The sequence below is a fragment of the Mustela lutreola genome, chromosome 4 (assembly GCF_030435805.1).
Source record: "Mustela lutreola isolate mMusLut2 chromosome 4, mMusLut2.pri, whole genome shotgun sequence".
Classification (NCBI taxonomy): domain Eukaryota; kingdom Metazoa; phylum Chordata; class Mammalia; order Carnivora; family Mustelidae; genus Mustela; species Mustela lutreola.
The window spans coordinates 97,092,573-97,114,637 of NC_081293.1; the positions used below are offsets into that span (position 1 = coordinate 97,092,573).

General features: G+C 39.5%; 1 protein-coding gene across 15 annotated transcripts in view; it reads left to right on the forward strand.

The window, feature by feature from the left end:
* SUGCT (succinyl-CoA:glutarate-CoA transferase) overlaps positions 1-22,065 on the forward strand; it is an 811,293-nt gene that overhangs the window by 190,751 nt on the left and 598,477 nt on the right. For 14 of the 15 annotated variants that reach the window (XM_059170572.1, XM_059170564.1, XM_059170578.1 and 11 more), the window contains exon 9: positions 16,111-16,206. The exons of the other annotated variant lie outside the window; for it this stretch is intronic. In XM_059170572.1, the coding sequence (XP_059026555.1) occupies positions 16,111-16,206 (96 nt within the window). The remainder of the gene's footprint in view (positions 1-16,110; positions 16,207-22,065) is intronic. 15 annotated transcript variants of the gene reach the window in all.

The following is a 22,065-nucleotide window of genomic DNA, read 5'->3' on the forward strand; positions in this document are numbered from 1 at the left end:
TACATAAAATAAACCTCAATATGATTTGACTACGATTAATGATAGTTTAGAGGAATGTGAAATGTGTATGTTTCATTAAGTTAAAAAATTGCCATGAAGAAAAGGATTTGATAATATGTTTTTCCTTTGCTAAACAAATAAAAATAGAGATTTTAAAATTACATAACAGCTCTACTGATTTTTTTCAGTGTTTATAAGTAAAATGTTTATCGGTTGAAGTTTATTTCTAATTACTTTGGAATAGAAGCCAAGACATGGTTGCTGCAAAGCAGAAATCTTTGAATCATAAGTATTATGTAATAATTAAGGTCATGTTTATCCGTAGAGGTTTTCCTGCTAGAAAAGGAGGTTTAATGACAGATTTTTCTTTACCAAGGTAGAACAGTCCTGTAAAACTTGTTCAGGATCGTGGCCAGCTTAATGTGGTAAATGTGGTATGAATAGGTAGAATTCTTATTCTTTTTTCAATATGGGACAGCCTCAGTACCTTCTCTATGATTCTGCAGGACTCCATTTACTTTAAGCTGTGAGGGACAAAGTGTGGCAGATTCAATTGCCTAAGGAATTTTGAAATGTAAAGTAATGGTGTTAGGATGAAAAAGATGTCAAGATCTTAACAGTTCTTTCTGATGGGAGGATAAGTCTTAAAAGGTGTCTTCTCTATGGATGTTGGTCCCTTCATTTGTTTTTAAATGTATTTTCCCCAGAAGATGTTTTATAGTTAGTGAATGAATGAAGTTGAGCAGAAGAAAGGGAGAATGACTGATCCAGTTAATGACGTGCTGTGTCAGCAGATATAGAGGACAACTCAATGATTGTGTAGGGATTCCAGTCCACTTGAGTGATTTGGGGACCTGTGCAGGGAATATAGAGTGTGAAGCCAAGGATATGATGAAGGTTGTAGAACGTGAAACCAGGCACTACGAGGATGAGAGGGAGTGGGAGTCGAGACGTTGAATAGAGAGAGTGAGGAGGTAAGGAGGTGAGTTCATGTAGGGATGGGTTGGAGAGTAGAATGACCTGTGTGTCAGTCATAGTTTTGCCATTCAGCAGCTCGCTGTTTGATCTCCGCCCAGCAGAGAGCCTGATACGGGCTCCATCCCAGGACCCTGAGATCGTGACCTGAGCCGAAGGCAGAGGCTTTAACCCACTGAGCCACCCAGGTGCCCCTGAAATACAATAAATTTTTACTGCTGTTAAGTCTCTTAATTGATGTGGTTGCCTAGAAACATTGCCCTAGATTTTTCACATGCTTTCTACAGGTCTCAGGTGAAGTGTAACATCTTCCAAGAGGCTTTTACTAACCTGCTAGTCTAAAAAAGCCCTCTTATCATTTCTTGATATTTTCCTGTTTATTTATGCCTGAATGTACCTTACCCTGGAATGTAAGCTTTGTGAGAGCGCAGCCCTGTCTGTCTGGTTCATGGCTACATCCCCTGTGCCTCGAACAGTTTCTAGCACAAGGTAGGTGTGATATTGAGATCTTAAGAAAATCTTATTTATTTATTTAATTTTATTTTTTATTAACATATATTATTTGCTCCAGGGGTACAGGTCTGTGAATCATCAGGCTTACGCACTTCATAGCACTCACCATAACACATACCCTCCCCAATGTCCATAACCCAGCTACCCTCTCCCTTTCCCCCCACCCCGACCCTCTTTGTTTCTAGAGATTAAGAGGTGCTTATGGTTTGTCTTCCTCCAGATCCCATCTTCTTTCATTTTTTTCCCTCCCTACCCACCACGACCCTCTGCCCTGCCTCTCAAATACCTGGTATCAGAGACCATATGATAATTGTCTTTCTCTGATTGAATTATTTCACTTAGAATTACACACTTTAGTTCCATGGACTTCATTGCCAATGGCAAAATTTCTTTTTTGATGGCTGCATAGTATTCTATTGTATATATGTGTGTGTGTGTGTGTGTGTGTGTGTACATACATGTATGTGTATATATATACATACACACACACCACATCTTTAGCTATTATCTATTATATATATGCATATATACACATACATGTACATGTGTATATATATATGCATATATATATATACATACACACACCACATCTTCTTTATCTATTCATCTGTTGATGGACATCTAGGTTCTTTAAATAGTTTGGCTATTGTGGACAATGCTGCTATAAACATTCGAGTGCACATTCCCCTACATTTTGTATCTTTAGGGTAAATACCCAGTAGTGTGATTGCTGGGTCATAGGGTAGCTCTATTTTCAAGTTTTTGAGGAACCTCCATACTGTTTTCCAGAGTGGCTGCACCGGAGGGTTTGCCTTTCTCTGCATCCTTGCCAACACCTGTCATTTCCTGACCTGTTAATTTTAACCATTCTGACTGGTGTGAGATGGTATCTCACTGTGGTTTTGATTTGTATTTCCCTGATGCCGAGTGATGTGGAGCACTTTTTCATGTGTCTGTTGGCCATTTAGATGTCTTCTTTGCCAGAATGTCTATTCATGTCTTCTGCCCATTTCTTGATTGGATTCTTTGTTCTTTGGGTGTTGAGTTTGATACGTTCTTTATAGATTTTGGATACTAGCCCTTTATCTGATATGTCATTTGCAAATATCTTCTCCCATTCTGTCAGTTGTCTTTTGATTTTGTTGATTGTTTCCTTTGCTGTGCAAAAGCTTTTGATCTCAATGAATAGTTCCATTTTTGCCCTTGCTTCCCTTGCCTTTGGCGATGTTTCTAGGAAGAAGTTGGTGTGGCTGAGGTCAAAGAGGCAGCTGCCTGTGTTCTCTTCAAGGATTTTGATGGATTCCTGTCTCACATTGAGGTCTTTCATCCATTTTGAGTCCATTTTTGTGTGTGGTATAAGGAAATAGTTCAGTTTCATTCTTCTGCATGTGGCTGTCCAATTTTCCCAACACCATTTGTTGAATAGACTGTCTTTTATTCCATTGGACATTCTTTCCTGCTTTGTCGAAGAGTAGTTGACCACAGAGTTGAGGGTTCATTTCTGGGCTCTCTATTCTCTTCCATTGATCTATGTATCTGTTTTTGTGCCAGTACCCTACTGTCTTGATGATTAGAGCTTTTTAATAGAGCTTGAAGTCTGGAATTGTGATGCCACCAACTTTGGTTTTCTTTTTCAACATTCCTCTGCCTATTTGGGGTCTTTTCTGGTTCCATATCAATTTAGGAATATTTGTTCCATTTCTTTGATAAAAATTGGTGGTATTTTGATAAGGAGTCCATTAAACATGTAGATTGCTTAGGTAGCATAGACATTTTCACAATATTTGTTCTTCCCATCCATGAGCATGGGACGTTTTTCTTTCTTTCTTTTTTTAAATTTATTTTTTATTTATTTTCAGCATAACAGTATTCATTATTTTTTCACCACACCCAGTGCTTCATGCAATCCATGCCTTCTATAATACCCACCACCTGGTACCGCAACCTCCCACCTCCCTGCCACTTCAAACCCCTCAGATTATTTTTCAGAGTCCATAGTCTCTCATGATTCACCTCCCCTTCCAATTTCCCCCAACTCCCTTCTCCTCTCTAACTCCCCATGTCCTCCATGCTATTTGTTATGCTCCACAAATAAGTGAAACTATATGATAATTGACTCTCTCTGCTTGACTTATTTCACTCAGCATAATCTCTTCCAGTCCCGTCCATGTTGCTACAAAAGTTGGGTATTCATCCTTTCTGATGGAGGCATAATACTCCATAGTGTATATGGACCACATCTTCCTTATCCATTCATCCGTTGAAGGGCATCTTGGTTCTTTCCACAGTTTGGCGACCGTGGCCATTGCTGCTATAAACATTGGGGTACAGATGGTGTTTTTCCATTTCTTTATGTCTTCCTCTATTTCTTTCAGACTTTATAGGTTTCTGAGTACAGATTCTTTGCCTCTTTGGCTAGGTTTGTTCCTAAGTATCTTATGGTTTTGGGTGCAAATGTACATGAGATTGACTCCTTAATTTCTCTTTCTTCTGTGTTTTTGTTGATGTATAGAAATGCAACTGATTTCTGTGCATTGATTTTATATCCTGACACTTTACTGAATTTCTGTATGAGTTCTAGCAGTTTTGGAGTAGAGTCTTCTCGGTTTTCCACATAAAGTATCATATCATTTGCAAAGGGTGAGAGTTTGACTTCTTTGTTGATTTGGATGCCCTTTATTTCTTTTTGTTGTCCGATTGCTGAGGCTAGGACTTCTAATACTATGTTGAATAGCAGTGATGATAGTGGACATGCCTGCCGTGTTCCTGACGTTAGGGGAAAAGCTCTCAGTTTTTCCCCACTGAGAATGATATTCACTTGGGTTTCTCATATATGGCTTTGATGATATTGAGGTATATTCCCTCCATGCCTACACTGAAGAATTTTGATCAAGAAAGGATGCTGCACTTTGTCAGATGCTTTTTCAGCATCTATTGAGGGTATCATATGGTTCTTGTTCTTTCTTTTATTAATGTGTTGTATCACATTGATTGATTTGTGGATGTTGAACCAAACTTGCAGCCCAGGAATAAATCCCACTTGGTCGCAGAGAATAATCCTTTTCATGTACTGTTGGATCCTATTGGCTAGTATTTTGCTGAGAATTTTTGCATCCATGTTCATCAAGGATATTGGTCTGTAATTCTCCTTTTTTATGGGGTCTTTGTATGGTTTTGGGATCACAGTCATGCTGGCCTCATAAAATGAGTCTGGAAGTTTTCCTCCATTTCTATCTTTTGGAACATTTAAGGAGAATAGGTATTAATTCTTTAAATGTTTGGTAAAATTCACCTGGAAATCCATCTGCCCCTGAGTCTTGTTTGTTGGGAGATTTTTGATGACTGCTTCAATCTCCTTACTGGTTATGGGTCTGTTCAGGTCTTCTATTTCTCCTGGTTCAGTTTTGGTAGTTTATATGTCTCTAGGAATGTATCCATTTTTTCCAGATTGTCAGATTTTCTGGTGTATAGTTGCTCATAATATGTTCTTATAATTGTTTGTATTTCTTTGGTGTTGGTTGTGATTTCTCCTCTTTCATTCATGATTTTATTTATTTGGGTCCTTTGTCTTTTCTTTTTGATAACTCTGGCCAGGTGTTTATCAATCTTATTAATTTTTTCAATGAACCAGCTCTTAGTTTCATTGATTTGTCCTTTTGGTTTCTATTTCCTTGATTTCTGCTCTTTATAATTTCTCTTCTCCTGCTGGGTTTAGGCTGTACTTGCTGTTCTTCCTCTAGCTCCTTTAATTGTAGGATTATGTTTCATACTTGAGACCTTTCTTGTTTGTTGAGAAAGGGGTGTATTTCTATAGACTTTCCTCTCAGGACTGCCTTTGCTGTGTCCCATAGGTTTTGAACAGTTGTGTTTTCATTTTCATTTTTTTCCTTGAATTTTTTCAATTCTTCTTTAATTTCCTGGTTCATTCTTTAGTAAGATGCTCTTTAGCTTCCATGTATTTGAGTTCTTTCCAACTTTCCTGTTGTGATTGAGTTCTATTTTCAGAGCATTGTGGTCTGAAAATATGCAGGGAATGATCCTAATCTTTTGGTACCATTTGAGACCTGATACGTGACCCAGGATGTGATCTATTCTGGAGAATGTTCCATGTGCACTAGAGAAGAATGTGTATTCTGTTGTTTTGGGATGGAATGTTCTGAATATATCTGTGATGTCAGTCTGGTCCAGTGTGTCATTTAAAGCCTTTATTTCCTTGTTGATCTTTTGCTTAGATGATCTGCCCATTTCAGTAGGAGGAGGTGTTAACGTCCCCTACTATTATTGTTTTATTGTCAAGGTGTTTCTTTGATTTTGTTATTAATTGGTTTATAGAATTGGCTGCTCCCATGTTAGGGGCATATCTATGTAAAATTTTTAGATCTTCTTGTTGGACAGACCCTTTAAGTATGCTATAGTGTCCTTCCTCATCTCTTATTATAGTCCTTGGGTTAAAATCTAATTTATCTGATAAAAAGATTGCCACCCCAGTTTTTGTTTAATGTCCTTTAGCATGGTAAATTGTTTTCCACCCCCTCACTTGAAATCTGGAGGTGTCTTTGGATCTAAAATGAGATTCTTATAGACAGCATATTGATGTGTATTTTTTTTTAATCCAGTCTGATATCCTGTATCTTTTGACTGGAACATGTAGCCCATTTACATTCAGTGTAACTATTGAAAGATATGAATTTAGTGCCATTGTACTGCCTGTAAGGTGACTGTGACTGTATATTGTCTCTTTTCCTTTTTAATCTGGTAATTTTTGGCTTTCACTTTGCTTGGAGGACCCCTTTCAGTATTTCCTGTAGGGCTAGTTTGGTGTTCGCAAATTCTTTTAGTTTTCATTGTCCTAGAAGCTTTTTATCTCTCTTTCTATTTTCATTGACAGCCTAGCTGGATATAGTGTTCTTGGCTGCATATTTTTTCTTGCTTTGAATATATCATTCCAGTCCTTTCTGGCCTGCCAGGACTCTGTGGAGAAGTCTGCTACCAACCTAATATTTCTACCATTGTCTGTTACAGACCTCTTATCTCAAATGGCTTTCAGTATTTTCTCTTTGTCACTGAGATTTGTAAGTTTTACTATTAGATGTCAGGGTAGTAACCTATTTTCATTGATTTTGAGGGGTGTTCTCTGTGCCTCCTGGATTTTGATGCTTGTTCCCTTTGCCACATTAGGGAAATTCTGTGCTATAGTTTGCTCCAATATACCTTCTGCCCCCTTCTCTCTTTCTTATTCTTTTGGGATCCCAATTATTCTAATATTGTTTTGTCTTATTGTATCACTTATCTGTCAAATTCTTCCTTGTAGTCCAGTAGTTGTTTGTCTCTCTTTTGCTCAGCTTCTTTATTCTCTATCATTTGCTCTTCTATATCACTTATTCTCTCTTCTGCCTCATTTATCCTAGCAGTAAGAGCCTCCATTTTTGATTGCACCTCATTAATAACTCTTCTTATTTCAACTTGGTTAGATTTTAGTTCTTCTTTTTCTCCAGAAAGGGATTTTATTTTTTCAGAAAAGGACTCTATAATATCTTCCATGCTTTTTTCAAGCCCAGCTACCACCTTGATAATCGTCATTCTGAAGTCTAATTCTGACATCTTACTAATGTCCATACTTATTAGGTCCCTAGCCATCAGTACTGCTGCTTGTTCTTTTATTTATTTATTTATTTTTTGTGATGCGTTGTTCCACCTTGTTATTTTATCCAGATAAGTTAGATAAATAAGAGAACAAAATACTAAAAGGTTAGCAACAGCCCCAGAAAGATATACACTAACCAAATCAGAAGATATCTGAAACTGGGAAGGGGGGAGGGGTAAAAAAGAAAAAAATATATACACATGTAATTAAACTGTTGAATAGAACAGAGCCACACACTTGATTTTGGGTGTATTTTGGTCTGTAGAAGAAACTACCTCCCAAAATTTTAAAGAAAGAAAAACTTACATTTATAGAAAAATAAGGGAAAACATAATGAAAGGTGGAATATGACCATAAAGATGAAAATTTAAAAAGATTCTTAAAAAGGAATTGATAAGATAAGAAGTTGGTTGAAAAGAGGAAAGAATGTGATCAGGATGGAGACTAGAACAAAGCCATGTGCTAGAATTAGGGTATATTTTGATCTATTAGAAGAAATTATATCCTGAAATTTTAATGAAAAAAATAACCCATATGTATACAAAAAATAAAGTTAAATACAATGAAGGGATCAAAAGTGATTATAACAATGAAAATTAAAATGATTTTAGAAAGATGTTGATAAAATAAAATAGTTTAAAAATGTTAAAATAGGAATTAGGAAAAATTTAAAAAGTAGAATAAGAAAAAAATAAAATGAAAAAAATTTAACTTTGAAAGACTAAAGGATCATAGGAAAAAGCCATGAATTCTATGTGTTGTTTTCTCTTAGCTTTTGAGTTCCACAGTTCTCATTGGTGGGTGAACTTGGTCTTGGCCAGATGTTCTTACTGACCTTCTGGGGGAGGGGCCTTTTGTAATGATTCTCAAATGTCTTTGCCTGAGGTGGAATTGCACTGCCCTTGCCAGGGGTCAGGCTGAGTAATCTGCTTGGTTTTGGTCTCATGAGCTTTTGTTCCCTGAACACTTTCTGGACAGCTTTGGAGGACAGGAATGAAAATGAAGGGCTGCCAATCTGCAGCCCGTAGGAGCCAAGAGCTTAGGGCCCCACTCCTCTGTGTGCCCTCAGAGGAAAGCAGTCAATCCCTCCTGTCTCCATGGTCTCCAGCCCTACTCCATGCTCACCTGTCCTTGACTAAGTGTTTCTGTCTCTGGTGCAACGCCCCATTTGGAGCTTCAAACCCAACTGATGCCTGAGCACTCCTCCCAGAGGAGGAAGGTGAATCTCCCTGGATCTGCTACTTGTTGGGTCCCTGCCTGAAGAGCAGTGGCCTGACTGTGCCTTGGATCATGTTTTAAGGTAATACTGAGCTGAGAGCCCTCTCCTTGGCTCTGCCTCTGTAGCCTTCTTTCCCACTCCAATAGTTCTGACACACTCAGATACCCCTGGTCTTTTTGTGACCCTGCTGGTCCTGAGACTACACTGTCCCTGCATGGGCTCCACTTCCCGCTTAGCCTCTGGAGTGATGTCCATCAGTGAAGCGGACTTCTTAACATTCCGATTTTGTGGTCCACTGCTCTACCACGTGCCGTGAGCCGGCCCCTCCCTGCACAGTCTATCTCCATGAATGTTGCCTCACATTCACTTCTCTGCACATCCTACCTTCCAGAACGTGGTCGATTTTCTGTTCCTAGAATTGCTGCTCTTCTCTTCTCTCTCCTGTTAAGTTTGTAGGTGTTCAGAATGGTTTGATAACTACCTAGCTCAACTCCTGGGACCTGGTGATATTTAGGTCTTCTACTTCTCTGCCATCTTGTTCCTCCGATACTGAGATTTTTGAATAAGTGAATGAATGAATGAGGTGCTGGTTGACACTAAAATAAGTAAAATTTGTAATACAAAAATAAGATAAACATTCCCTTTCTTTACCTTATGACTCCCCTTCTTTTTTATGCTTTATTGTAAGACTGGAACATGACATCTACAGATGAGCCTGGGGGAGCTTGGGTGGCTCAGTCGGTTGAGCCTCTGACTCTTGGTTTCAGCTCGGATCAGGGTTGTGAGATTGAGTCCCACATCTGGCTCTGTGCTCAGCAAGGAGCCTGCTTGAGATTCTCTTTCTCTCTCGCCCTCTTCCCTTCCACCCCACTTGTGCTGTCTCTCTCAAAGAAATAAATCTTAAAAACAAATAAATATAAGCCTGGAGCATTTTGTAGTGCCACAAAAGGAAGTGCTAAAAACAAAAAAATCCTCACAATGATGGGTTGTGTGTCAGAGGGACACAGGTACCAACTGAAAAGAGCTTCCAGTGGTCAGAACAAAATGATTTGAGCAACAAAATAGAGTAGTATTGGATTATAACCCAAAGTATAAAACAAATACCATGGCTCTGGGCTGATGTAAATAAATGATTGAATAAATGAATAGGAGAAAAGAGACAAAGTTCCTGGGAAGAATTCTAATAATTTATGGGGACAGTTCATTCTCAAGAAGGAGGAACACAGGGCACTTGGGTGGCTCAGTTGGTTGAGTGACTGCCTTTGGCTCAGGTCATGATCCCAGACTTCCAGGATCGTGTCCCGCATTGGGCTCCCAGCTCCTTGGGGAGTCTGCTTCTTCCTCTGACCTTTTCCTCTCTCATGCTCTCTCTCACTCATTCTGTCTCAAATAAATAAAATCTTAAAAAAAAAAAAGAAGGAAGAACACAACTCCCCACCCCTTAAGTGTGGGCTGTGCTTGGTGACTTCCTTCCAAAGAGTACAGTGTGGAAAGGGGGAGAAGTAAATAGAATGATTTTGCAGTGGAGATAGCTGATAGCCACCATCTCAGGCAGGTGATCAAGGTCAACGCCAATAGTGATAAGTCCTGTCCACTGTTTTTTAACTTGGATATAATATGGATATAATATGATGAAAATCTTACGCTTGTGGGTTTTCTTCCCCAAATTCACATGCCCCATAAATTAAACCCATAATTTTTTAATTATGGGAAAGACATATCAAAAAATCCCCCTCGAGGAACATCCTCCAAAAATATCTGAACTGTACTTCTTGAAACTGTCAAAGTCATCAGAAGGAAGGAATGTATGATAAACTGTTACAGTCAAGAGTAGCCTAAGGAGACAATGATTAAATATAATGTGATAGGTACGCTGAATGGGATCTGCGAACTGAAAAGAACATTAAAAACTAAGGAAATCTGAACATATGGACTTTAATAATAATGCATCAGTGTTGGCTCTTTAATTGTAAAATTCAGATCACACTGAGGTAAGATGTTAATAATAGGGGAATTGGGATAAATAAGTCACAGAGATGAAAGGCGCAGTAGGGAATACAGTCCGTCGTTCTGTAGTAGCGTTGTCTGGTGGCAGATGGTAGCTACACTTATGGTGAGCACAGCGTAAGTGTGGAGAAGTTGAATCGCCATGTGGCACACCTGAAATTAATGTAACATTGTGTCAACTAAAATTTAAAAAATAAAGGAAAAATACAGCCAAGCTGAGAAAAAAAGAAAAGTAATAGGGGAACTGGGTGTGGAGTATATCGGAACTCTTTACCATCTTGGTAAGTTTTCTGTAAATCTACACCTGTTCTAAAATAAAAGTTGGAAAAAATTGTAAACGTTTCCCCACATGGGACTATGTTCTTCTGTCGTATCATTTGAATGCCTACTTTGTCTGGTATTACATATGGATATTGCAGTTTATTTAACTTACCCCATTTGGGGGTGTATTGGCACAGGTAGTTTGTACTTGCATCATTGGCCGTAACTATGATTAGAGGAAGGGCTGTTTTTGACATGGAGGCTTATGTTCTTTTATCTTATTTCTGATTTCTTCTTCTTCTTTCTCTGTATTTTCCCCTTAGGGAATGACTTTGAATACTTTCTATATGCCGACGACTCCAGCCCTGTCTCACAGACATCTCCAATTCAACATATGCAAAGATGGTTTCTTATTTTCTTTCCCTTCACCTCGTTCCTCTCTCTGACTTCGTTATTTCTGTTGAGGCCTTCAGAGCTGACCCAGATATTCAGGCAGAAACATGTTCTGTCCAGTCTGTCCCTAACATATATGTTAAGCCCACTAATTTTTCTGTTTCCACTGCCACCAACCTAGTCTGAGCTATCATCAGCTTATGCCTGGACCTGCACAATTTCCATAACTGGTCCCTTTTCTCTCTTGTCTCTATTCAGTCCATTCTTTGGATTTAATTGCAAATTCAGTGGGAAGCTCTATAACTTTTTAATAGAAGGATGATGTGCTATAGTTCTTGATTTTAAAGTGATCATGGTGAGGGGCACCTGGCTGGCTCAGTCATTGGAGCATGCATTTTTTGATCTCAGGATTGTAAAATCGAGCCCCACGTTGGGTATAGAGATGACTTAAAAAAACCAAAATGATCATTCTAAAAAGTGTGCAGAGAATGAGTCCTTCCTTACTCATGACCTGCAGGAGGTGGCATGATCTGTCAACCTCTCCAATTTCATTTCCCATCTTTTTCTTGTCATGCTTTAGTTACTTTGGGGGGTACTTTCAGATTTTTTTTCCTTTTCTGTTTTTTTGTATTCTTTCCTGTATGCCAGTATCTTGCCTTATGGCTTTCACACGTGTTATTCTTTTTGTTTTTAAACTTTTCCCATGGCAGTTCCTGTAACTATTTAGTTGTCTTCTCCACTATTCTTGAGTACAAAGGGGGCAGGACTGCATCTTTCCATTTACTGTTGCATACCCAGTACCTAACATAATACCTTTTACAAAGCAGCACTCCATATTTGTTGAATAAAGAAACTAGTAATCACTATTTTCATTTGTGTGTTAAAAAAAAATTACTGTAGAAACTCTACGTTAGGCCCTGTGAGAACGTATGAAGGATTTGCAGTGCGCAGTTCTTACCTTGGAATAGTTCCAATTTAAAAGGAGGGAAAGGATCAGCTATGAGTAATATTGGAGCGTGGAGGAGGACACTGTAGTTTAAAGCGCTGTCATTAGCAAGCTCTGTGACCTCAGATAAGTTATTTCCTTCTCTGTTTCTTTCTTTATCCATGTCTAATATTAAGGGGTTTGGCTAGATTTTCCTGAGGTTTTGGTTCTCAGATCTGGTGTGCTGTGTATGATGTATTAGTTAAGTTATTTTTTTCCCCCAGGCTCCACCCCTGGAGAGTCAGATTCAGTAGGCCTGGGGCGGGAACGAGGAATTCTGTAGGTGATTATGATGTACAACTAGGTTTAGGAACCACTGATCTAGGTCTTCTTAGCTTGCCATCTTGTACGTGTAGTACAGGGTAGTTGTAGTTGTAGTACAGGGTAGACTGTGAGAGTGCAGCCTGAATAGGTAGGTTAAGGTGTTGTGTTTGTTCAGAGGCAAGGAAAATAGTGTTTTGATTTGGTGATGAGGGGGACTTAATGGAAATGGTTGTGTAAGAGTGGATGGAGAGATGGGCAGGTGCAGAAGCGAAGCGTGACTGGTGTTCAGCGCAGCTCACGTGGAGGCCAGAATATGCAAGAGAGCAGGAGGGAAACATCCACCAGTAATGATGTCATGGACCAGAGTTTGAGTATTGTTTTCCCCACTTTACCCATCATACTTGTTTGTCCTTTTGGAGATGAAGGGTTCTATTATTGCAGCTTGTTCCTCATTTGCTAGAAGTGAGCCATGGGGTGGCAGAGAGCATGGGGCTGCTTTGGGAAATAATTGGGTGTATTCTTCCTCATGTCTTTTGGGGCTGTGCCCTTTGAGATCCACTTTGACCATCCATTGGTTTTCTGGTTAGACACATAGGATACCAGGACCCACTATGTTATCTAAAATAATAGTTTTGCTGTCAGAATGATTATTATTAAACCAAAGTTAGCCTTTTTGTTTAGATGAAACCATATAAAGGCAACATTCTGAGTAAATTATATAGCATCCACATGATGAAATAATGAGCCTAAGTTTATGAGATGAAAGTAATGATCTAATGCAATATTTAGAATGGATATACAGTATGTAGTTATTAACCTAAAAGTCACATCCCGCATTCCTTTGATTTGTGGAAAATTTGTCATTAATTGCCAGGAAGCCTGATTTTTCATACTGAATCACGTCATAACTGTTGACTTTCTCCCCCTTCTGCTGCCTTAAAATACTTCATTGTAAATAGTAGATTACTCTCAGATTTGCAAGCCCCTTTTAAACACTGGGTTGCTAAGTTTAGCCCTGTTGCTCTCTCTTTTTTTTTAAAATAGAATTCTCCCCCCACCCCCAGATTTGCCTCTGAATACTGAAGAATCACACTTTGTTTTTGAGTGGCCATGGTTTAAAAACCTTATCTAACCTTTCTGCCCAGTGGGAGCCTACTGGTTCTGAAATACATTTTGTTTTCATGAGTTACCACTGTGGAGGAAATTGATAGGGCATCCCATTTAGAAATAGCCTATGAGATGAGTTTTGATTGTCCGTTCAAACTTACTCTGAATAGGGCTGCTTTTATGAAATAGTTGTCAAAGATACAGCTTAGCAAGGTAGGGTCAGAAACACAGAAGTCAAAATTGAGAAGAAAGAAAGAGGTCGTGGACCAGAAATGAGGCAGTCAGGCTGATCTCCAGCCCAGAATCCAGCCCATACCTACTCCTGTCAAGCATCTCAGATCAGTTTAGGATTCACAGGTTAACCTGTGATCATCCAGTCAGTCCTACCTCTTTTTTTTTTTTAAACTTTTTTCTATTTATTTGAGAGAGAGAGAGAAAGTGTGTGCACATGAGTGGGGGTGGGCAGAGGGAAGGAAGAAGTGGACTCCCCACCGAGCAGGGAGCTTGATGTGGGGCTCAATTCCAGTACCTCGGGATCATCATCTGAGGAAGGCAGATGCTTAACTGACTGAGCCACCCAGGTGCCCCATTCCACTTGTAGCTCTGCTGATGTTGGTCTATTGCCTATCAGCTGATTTTGAAATTAAAAAAAGTAGAGATACCAAGCTTCTTATGATTCTTTGCTTGTAAAGTATTACCTTTATTAATGTGACTCATTGGCCCCCCAGTAGCACCAGAATTTATTTCAAAGGGAACAGCCCCGATTCCCACTCCCAACAGAGGTAGATCAAAGAAAAACCTTTCTTATAGAAAAACCTCAGACTTGAGAAAATCTCCCCAATTTCAAGAAGAGCTTTTATGGGAAAATGACTATACCCGCATCTCTATTATCTGCCAGACTATTAAGAATAATAGTCAGAGGTGTAGACCTTAGAAGCAAATATAAGACCATTTATTACTTTGCAAATTGTGTTCTGTGTTTATGATGCCCAGGGTGACATTGTGACATTGGAGGCCTGCTTCTGCTTCGACCAGAACACTGTGGGTATTAACCTGCTCACATATTAGGATTTCATGCATTAATTCGGTTTGATACAGGAGTTCTGCTTTAAAAAAAAAAAAAAAAAGATTGAGAACCATCCCTTTTGGTCAAATGCCCAAGATTTTATAGAGAATGTGTCTGAAGGTTGACGTATTTCAATTAAATACCGACAGTTGTACAACTACTTAGAGTTGACAGAAATGAAAAACCGTGAAACTGGACTTCCCATCCAGTGCATTTTTTACTACAAAATGTTGATTTGATTTTCCATTTTGAAAGACACAGAAGTGATCTGTGAAATGGTGATTAGCACTAGGCAGCCCCAGGCAGCCCTGGAATGCTCCATGGTTCAAATGCCCGAGACCAGATGGAGGTCCAGAAGTGGATGACTCAAAGTTTATTAGTTTTGCCACCTGGGCAGTACAGCCGAACCAGCTGCCATAAGGCAGTTCCAATTTCAACAGAGCAGTAAATGAACATAAAAGTGAGTGTAAATCCCAAGAATAAAGTAAAGGAGAATGTCTGCTGCTCTAAGGAGATTCGTGCAGGCTGAGCCCTATGGAGATAGGCTATGTGGGAGGCAAGCTGCCGGACCAGGTAGAGGCCAATCACAGGTTGCCTCTGCAAGTCCTAAAAAACCATCCCTGGAGTTGTTCCAGCAGCCGAACTCAGTTTGGGATCTGTGTGACTTGCTGGCTTGGGAGCCACATCACATCTGATGATCTAGGATGGGAAAAATGAGCCCATGGTATATCATGATTATGTTATGAGGCCAGAAGCTTTTTTTTTTTTTTTTCCTGGAAACTATGGAAGGTTGTTATTAGGTTTGTCTTTCATAGTTTGGGGCCCTTGGTGTCATGGGTGTTCGTGAGAACATAAGCTCCTTGTGGCGGGTCACCGGGAATGGAGTTCATTCTCCTCCTGTTCTCCCCATATGGAATTGGATGGTTGTAGGTTTTTAAGCGATGTGTATAAAATACTGCAGGAGTCAGAGGTTGACCTTAAGGCTTTAGATGACCCCTTTAATAGGTCTAGGGCTTTTGAAAACTGAAATAATTTCAATAATGAGGCTATGGGTTTAGGACTAAGTTGAGGGAGGGAGAGCACTTTTTGTGTAAATGAGGATGAATCACTGAGGAATTTTCACAAGTCAAATAATTTGGACTCTGTGTGTCCATTAAGGATGCTGTGGGCAGCTAGCAACAGAAAACTTGACTGAACGGACTTAAACAAATAGAGGTTTATTATTGTTGTTTTTGTCACAAAATGAGAAACTTGGAGGAATATGGTTCATGACTGGTTCAGCTGCTCAGTGATGACACAGGCTCTTTTTTTGTCATCTTGACAGAAAGTAAAAGGATGTGGGTGAAGAGGGGAGAGGAACATACCAGTTGCCGATGTATTTTGCTGTGGTCTTGACGCTAAAGGCTGGCCCAGGGTTTTTTTTATCTGTTGGGTCGACCTCTGTCTTCAGGTGATCTTTTTGAGCGCCGAGTGCTGTTCATACTTAATCTCATGCGATAATGTAATACTGCTCTTCCTTTCTTTGTACGGTGATGCCTGTATGTTTTCTGATCTGCTTGGAGTTGCTTCTCTCTCTTTTTGCAATGACATGAAGTGAATTCAAATGAGAACTTTCGTAGTATAACCTTCTGCTTGTGATTGTGGGTAAACTCCTTTTTTTTTTTTTTTCCTGGCAGGTGGCATGTTTGACCCAGGTAGCTGCTAATTATCTCATTGGCCAAAAGGAAGCAAAACGTTGGGGCACGGCTCACGGCAGTATCGTTCCTTACCAGGTAGGATTGATACACACAGCGAGTGTTGGGCTGCTCTGATCTGCAGTTTTGTATGATATGAGTTTGGGAGATTATTTCCTTTTGTAAGAAAAAAAAAATCCTTTCAGGATATTCTGTTATATATCTTTGTCTGACTGTAACAAGGTCCTGTTGTTCATTTTAAATTCAGTGTTTTGCACATTTCTTTGTCAGAAGATTAGTAACAGGACACTTAAATGGATCAAAGGAACTTGCTGAAAGTGAGTGACTTTTGGCCTCATATGATGGTTTATTTATTTATTTTTTCGCCCCAAAGAAGCACTGATTGTAGCCATTTTATAAAGCATGGTTTGTTCACCATGTCAATTATAAACCAAATGTTACCTACCCCAGCTGACAATAATATTCTCACAGGGTTGGAGTAAAATGAAAATTTGCGTGTGACGGATCTTTATTTTCAGAGCAAAGCAGATGGTTCGGGAACTGCTGTTCTTTATTAAGTGTCTAAACTTGTCCTTAGAAATTCTTGACGTTGGCTAGTGTGAATGAATATGTGAGGGAACTGTGATCCTTCACAAACAAAAATGAGAACAAAAACTCTAACTCTTCCTCCAAACCCCTAACCTTTGCTTGACTCAGTTGTAGTATGTCCTGCTGTATTTGTTATGTCCTCTGTCAGATGTTGGAGGTTTGAGAGTAGAGATGTCTTTTTCATCACTGTATCCTTTCTCGCTTCCACCAGAAGCACATTCCAGGCACCATATTAATATCCGTTGAATGAAGGGGTAAATTTTACTGTGGCCATTTTGGAGCTTTTGCACCTTTTAGAGATCACCAGTTTTAGCCTTCTCTCTTCTCAGATAGCAAATTTGATACCTGAATTGAGTAGATGGATCCCAACTCTGATCTGCCTCCTTGTAGAGTTATCTTTTAGATCTGCTGCCTTTGACTGGAGAGTGCTAGGATTCCAGTGCCTTCTTGTACTCCAACCCACACCGTCTCCTTCAGACCTGCTCCTAGCTGATGGGTTGCATTGACTAACTGATCCTCATTGTTGACGATGGAAGTCCCTCTCCCAGGCATTTTAGCAGAGGGCAATGTTGGAACACCTGGAAATTCATTGCTAATAATGGAAGTCCAGTCTTCAGTTTTTGGTGTGTGGAGAAAATGTGTTTGACTTGGAAAGCTTTACAGTATAATTTTACATCACATCACATGGGAGGTGTTCACTATGTTCTTGTATAAGGTTTATAGTTTATTTTTATTTTTTTTATTTTTTTTAAAGAACGTCTTTTAAAAAATTTGGTATAGACCTCTACTGTCCCTCCTGAGTGTTTGTAGTGAGAGCTCTGGCACCTTGGGTATGCTCTCGGTTATTTCACTGTGAGGTAAAAAGAAATTTAGAATCCTTGGCTTTTATTATGGTAGGCAAAAGATACTCTGTGTATGTATGTGTGTGCGCATGTATGTATTCTGTAAAGACAGAACTATACTTTTCCTGCTTGAACTGCTCCAGTCACATAAAGTGGATATTGTGCTTATTTGATCTAGTTGATTATAGCTTTATTATCTGCAAGAAATAAGAGAAGATCTACTAGAATCTTTCCTCAGGAACTCAGAATTAATTTGTTTCCTCTTGGTGGAGGACAGGTTCAGCACTGTGATTAAGGAACAAATGCAAATTCAGCTTGAATGAAACTAGCGTACTAAGATGGATCCTAGATATGCTTCTAGACCTTGGTCTGTTTTTAATTTTTAAAATAGATTTGGGAAATATTTTTATGGGTGAGTGCCAGGATAATTATAATTCAGTTTTCTAAAATAATTATAGCTTTGCATCTAATTTGAGTTGTCTGAGTTTTGAGCTTAAAGTCTATAATGGAGGACCCCGATGGTCTCAGGAATTAGTTAGGTACCCCGTTCACTCTCCTGAATTCTTGTTGAACCCCACCTGAAATATCACAGACCTTGAATGCATGAATATAAATTTCTGAAAAATAGTGATCCTTGATTTGTGTTTTATTTTACATACATGTAATTTTTAACTTCTCAGGTTGATTATCCACTTGTGTTGTTTCCTCCCTATTCTTTGCCAACTTTTTAAAAAATGAGTAAGCTAAACAAAAGTATATAGCATTGAGATAGTCATTTTGCTACTTGTAGAATATATTGATGGATGCTTTTCAGATTTTTAGATTGATTGATTGATTTTAGAGAAGGGGTGGCGTGAAGAGAGAGAGAACAAGGAGGGGGAGGGAGAGGGACAAACTGACTTTGTGTTGAGTGCAGAGCCCAACTTGGAGCTCAGTCTCACAACCCTGAGATCATGACCTGAGCTGAAATCAAGAGTTGGATACTTGACCAACTGAGCACCCAGGTGCTCTGCAAGAATTCCGGTTTTTAAAAAGAACTTGTAGATTTCAGTGCTTCCTTTGTTTCCATTACCATTAGAGAAACACATAGCCCTTGCCCTTGAGAAACACATAGCCCAAGGTATAATAATTACATAATGTTCACGTGTGTGTGTGTGTGTGTGTCTCTCTCTCTCTATATATGATCTTATTTATTTGAGAGAGAGAGGCTGAGGGAGAAGCAGATTCCCCACTGAGCAGGGAGCCCAATGTGGGGCTCAGTCCCAGGACTCTGAGATCATGACCTGAACTGAAGTCAGAGACTTAACCCACTGAGCCACCCAGGTACCCCAGAATGTTTCTTAGATGTTCAGTTATATTGATAATGACAGGGGGGTTGTGGGGGATGGGATAGGAGAGTGCAGAGAAAGCAGTTGGCTGGTCTTCAAAAAGAATGTGTTTTATTGTGTAAGATAGTAATCAGTGGGGCTGATGCCCTTTATGTATATAGGATTAACATCATAATCCCCCTAATTTCATAACCTGCGCTTATCCAAAACTCTCTCTCAAATTTCTTCAACATCCGAGGACCCTGTATTTGCATGTCCTCCTCTGCTTTGGGGGCTCATGATCCTCCTGAAACCTCAGCCTCTCGCCAGTCTCAACGAAGATCCATTCACAAATAGAGTCACAAAGAGAGGAAACTATACTTTACATTTTCAAGGAAAATCGGTGAGATCTTTACAGAAAAATCTTGTACAGTCTTGGATAGGAGGCTTCATCTCTCTTCACCATATGCTTGGGCTGCTACTCGGGAGTTTCATTATCCTGAAGAGCATATGAATCTCCCGTTGTTTCTGTTCCTCCTTCTCTCCTTTTTTCTTTTCTGCTTCTCTTTGAGATCAGTGAATTTCTCTACTCTTAAGCAGAATTACTGTGCTTGCTAGTGCAAGCATAGATCTTTGGGTGGCCACCTTTATGCTAAATGCTTCACAACATACTGCTTCTGTGCCCTAAGGAGAGTGCTGGCGTGTGGATCTAACGGAAGCCTGCTCAGCTCTTTCTGTTTCTGATAAGACCATCTCTCTCCCAGTCTCTACTGTCTGCAGCAGGTCTTGGGGGAGCTCACGGGGTTCTGTGTGCTCCTCGTCAAACCATAGCTTCTTCAGCAACAGCATCGCCCGTGTGATTGGTATAGCCTGCTAAAGAGACTAGTCTGGATGCGACAACCACAACTACCTCCTTCCCTTAAAAGAACACCAATCCCATCACCCTTCAGACATTTGCCTCAGTCGCCAGCAGGACTCCAAGCCTTCCAGGTCATCTTATGACCCCCTGGACAGTCATTCGCATATGGCTCTGTGCATCTCTTCCTTTGATCCAGTCATTTCTTCTGCCAACAATCTTGGTGCCTTTACAATGCTCTTAGATCACCCCAGTAACATCCTTGATTATTTTTCTTGTTTTCACTTGGCCACCACTCAGGTATTTCTAAGACTTTCACATGCATCCGAGTCTCTAAATAGACATCTTGTGAAGATGCTTTGCCTGATTCCTGGTAATACGGATGCTGCGCTGTGAGTAAGAAGGTTCCCAATGAGACTTTATTATTATTGGTGATGATGTTGTCTCCTTTGTATTCAGCTGGCAAAATCCAATTAAACTGCCGATTAAACTTCATTTGGCTGGAGGAAAACATAACTACCACGTGTACAGCCTCACTCCCAGCTCGTGGCCATCTTTCTCAAGTGGGCCCTCAGCCTTACCCACAGACCTGGCACACTACCTACACATTTATTTCCTCTGGGATGACGACTTCACTTCTTCTCTCTCCTCGGATCTTTCCCACCCCCCTCCTCTTCCTTAGCCAAAGATGGTTTCTTATTTCACTGAAAACAGATACAAGTGGAAGAGAACTATCTCATCTTTCCTCTGCCATACCCCCCAAGCCCCTGCTTGTGTGTTCTCTTCATTCCTCCCTATCACAATGAATGACTTGTCCCCTTCCACATTTTCTCTACTTAAAGGCATCGCTCCTGCACTTTATCTCCTCTGATACCTGCATTGCTATCAGTGGATAATGATATGACCATGTCCTTCACCTTAAAAAAACCCAGAAACCTTCCTTAGACTCCCAGGGCACATTTTTCCATCTACCATCCCATTTCTCCATGCTCTTCTGTTACCCAATTCCTCAAAAGCGGTTTGGCTGGTACCTCCTGGGAAGAATCATTAGTCTCCAGTTTACATGCACCTCATAGGCCAAGAGATGTTGGAGTCCTCAGTCCTCAGCAGTCTGAGTGCTGTGGAGTAGCTAGGGGAAGTTGGCTTTCTGAGCAGTTCATTAACATGACTCTTTATATACTTTTTCTTGAGCCTTCAAAAAGAATTTTTCCTTTAAATGGTCTGATAATTCACATGGCAATTTCTTTTAAAGCTTCCCCCCCCCCCCCCCGCTCTGGAGTACCTTCTAATTCAAGAAATCGAAGAATACAATTATTCAGATGATTAAATAAAATCATGTCTCCCTTTCCTCAGTTTGGGCTCATTCAACCAAGGAATAGAGCAGGAAGCTGTGCTATGTTATTTCTGGTATGGACATTATACTGTATATTTAATTTGGCACAAGTAGAGACTCAGACAGGCAGTAAATTCCAAGTCTGAAGAGATGCAGCACTTTGCTATCATTCCTTAGAAACGTTAAAATGCTGTTAAATCATAACAGATTAGGTAACCTTGGGAATCTTTTTGTTAACCTATGTTAAGGATTTTTCAAAAAGTGAAAATGTAAATGATATACATGTGCCTCTTCTTTCGTGACTTTTTTTTTTAAACCATAGTTACACTAAAGCATTCACTGAAGTTTGGAAGTATGATTTTAACAGGCATATGATTGTATCACATCTTTAATTTAATTGATGCATTGGTAATAACAGTAAAAATAATCATGCAGGCTTTCATTGAACATACATTCTGTAACCATTTTATGTATGTGTATATAATATTATATATATGTATAATAATATACATAATTTTTTTTTATATTTTATATTGATGAAAGGGAGACCGAAGAGAGAGAAAGAAAGTTCGCTATGGCTATAGGTAGAAAGTCAAAGAACCTGGATCAGAACCATGGTTTTAATATTTCAGAACTTGTTTCCTTTCCTTCTGTATTCAAAGTAGTCATCTTTTGGTGCTTGATACATTGTGGATGCCTGTCTTTTAGTTTCTTTGATAGATGGTAGAATTCTTTAATCTTTTCCATCATCTTTTTGACAAATGGCCTGCTAATCATAACTCTATTAGGTATCAAACCCATAAGTTTGAAGTATGTTTGAATTTTGAGCTATGGGGGCAGTTAGTTGTAGGTTTCTGCCTACCACGTTTTCAATTTATGCTTTCAAAATGACTTTTGCTTCTTCAATTAAGCAACAATTTCTTGAGTCCCCTGTGAAGCAGGCAGTGGTTTAGTTCCTGAAGTCTTCTGGATGAGGAAGAACTGGGCCCTTGATTTCAAGACATTGAGAAG